Consider the following 2,295-nt stretch of genomic DNA (forward strand, 5'->3'; position numbering starts at 1 on the left):
TCTTTTACATGAGTTGCTGTGGATTTGTTTCTCTAAAGTACCTAGACCGATACAGTATTCATACTGTAAGAATCAGATTTTAAAGGCTATTACCGTGGGAGGGGGAGGGGGAGGGGGAGCCAGGTAGGCAAGCTGTGGCTCTGGAGCCAGATGTGGCTCTTCTGGTCCGTGCATGTGGCTCTGAAGTGAAATTGAAAAAAAATCTAAAGGATATTATTCAGATAATGGTGATTTCATTTGTTTGTGAAAAATATATTTATGGATACTGAATCATTTTTAAATGTTATGAGGGACAGGATTAGCTATTCCGTCTCAAAAGCTCGCCAGTCCCTGGACTAGAGGATAGACAGGTGTGAACTTGGGTGAAGAGGAAGCCAACATCCTTAAAGAAGAAGCTGGGAAAAGAGAGGGCAGCTGTGGGGATAGGGGAAGCCCTGGGGAGGTTGTTTGGGTTGTGGAATGAGAAAATGATGACTGCAATGTAACTCCCTGCCATCGAGTCAATTCTGAGTATGGCAACTGTCTAGGATCAGTAGAACTGCCCCTGTAAGTTTCTGAGACTGTAGCTCTTTACAGGAATAGAAAGCCTCACCTTTCTCCTGCAGAGTGGCTGGAGGTTGCAAACTGCTGACCTTGGGGTTAGCAGCTCAACGTGTAACCATTGGGCCACCAGGGCTCCCTTCTGAGATAGGAAACAGAGAGAGTAGTGATATGGGAAGAGAGATGCCATGACACATGCCAACTACCTAGAAGTCAAAGACTAGAATCTGAAGAGACAAGGTTTTTTCCGACAGAGAAAGATGAGAGAGATAGAGATCCCTAGAGCCATTGTCTTGAATTTGGACTTCTAGCCTCCTAAATTGTGAGAAAATAATTTTCTGTTTGTTAAAGTCATGCACTATGGTATTATAATAGCACAAGTAAATTAAGACATCTACTAGGTCCCAGACACTGGAAACACAGTGATGAACTAGCAGATAAAGTTCCTACCCCCAGGGAATGTACAATCTATAACATACTAGATATATTTTAGAAATCATTACTAATAGAATATAAATGTCATGAGGACAGAGACTTGTTTTTTGTTTTGTTCATCACTCTATTCTCAGAGCCTAGAGAAGTTGACCACCTGGTAGATTCTCTGTAAAAAATTGCTAATGAATAATTCTTCATTAAATAAGTGAAATGCTGTGAAAAATACATGATATCACCTTGACTGTGAGGATCAGGAAAAGGTTCCCAGAGGAAGTGATATCTACACTAAGACCTGAAAAGCAAACAGTAGTTAATCTGGCTAAAAAGAAAGAAAGGAGAATAGATTTCCATTGTTTACTGCCCTGCACAGACTACACTTTTGTTTGAACCGGTTATTTCATTATCCAGCTTCATTGTGAGCTCTGGGAAGGCAGGGGCCAAGTCTATCTGTCAGCAGAATCCCTAGTACCTAGCACATAGTAGGGACTTCCCAATGAATTGAATGACTGGAAGGAAATTCAAACCGATTGCATCTGCCAGTGATATAATTACCACTTCTCCGAAGGGACAATTCTGTTAAAAAATACCAGGGACACAAAAATCTGGTGTGAAATACAGAAACCTTTTTTTTTTTTAATTTAAAGGAAAACATTTACCTGTCATAAATCTTGGCAATTCTCAGCTCTCCTCTTCCTTTTCGCAAACTTATTCTTGTTGTTGATGCATGAGCCAGAATGTGACCCCCAATTGGTTTTTTGGGATCTGCCTGAAAGCTGAATTAATGAAAAAACATTTTTTGTTTCATCTCATGGATGCAATGATAAAGCACCATTTCTGTAGGAATCCATTTTAAATATATTCCAAACCATAGGTTTTGAAGGGGCTATATGCCCCATTGTCAACCAGCTCAAACTTCCACCTGAGATTCCTCTGATAAATACTTCATGTTTTATGACTTAAAATTGTGGTTTTATATATTTGTAGCCATTTACCAGTTCTAAATATTTTATATGTACAATTCAGGGACATTAATTACATCCATTATGTTGCATAACCATCAATACTATCTTTTTCTAAATTACTTGACCATTATTATCAGAAAACTCAATGTTTTCTAAGGAAAAAAGCTCTTACTTTCTTCCTAACTTTCTGGTAAACACTAATAAACTTTGATATTTATATATTTATTTAGTTCACTTAAGTGGGATCACGCAATATTTGTTCTTATGTGACTGATTCCATTCAACATGCTTTCAAGATTCACCCATATGGTAGCACATATCAAGACTTCATTTCTCTTTATCATTAAGTAATATTCCA

The 2,295-nt window shown here is 38.2% G+C and overlaps 1 protein-coding gene across 2 annotated transcripts in view; it reads right to left on the reverse strand.

Annotated features, from left to right (window-relative positions):
• DMC1 (DNA meiotic recombinase 1) overlaps positions 1-2,295 on the reverse strand; it is a 52,634-nt gene that overhangs the window by 2,801 nt on the left and 47,538 nt on the right. For both annotated transcript variants that reach the window (XM_004700255.2, XM_004700254.2), the window contains one exon: positions 1,632-1,748. In XM_004700255.2, coding sequence (XP_004700312.1) covers positions 1,632-1,748 — 117 coding nt within the window. The remainder of the gene's footprint in view (positions 1-1,631; positions 1,749-2,295) is intronic.

This window comes from Echinops telfairi, unplaced genomic scaffold, assembly GCF_000313985.2.
Source record: "Echinops telfairi isolate 266 unplaced genomic scaffold, ASM31398v2 ScPeMD7_2;HRSCAF=8, whole genome shotgun sequence".
In the NCBI taxonomy this organism is placed as follows: domain Eukaryota; kingdom Metazoa; phylum Chordata; class Mammalia; order Afrosoricida; family Tenrecidae; genus Echinops; species Echinops telfairi.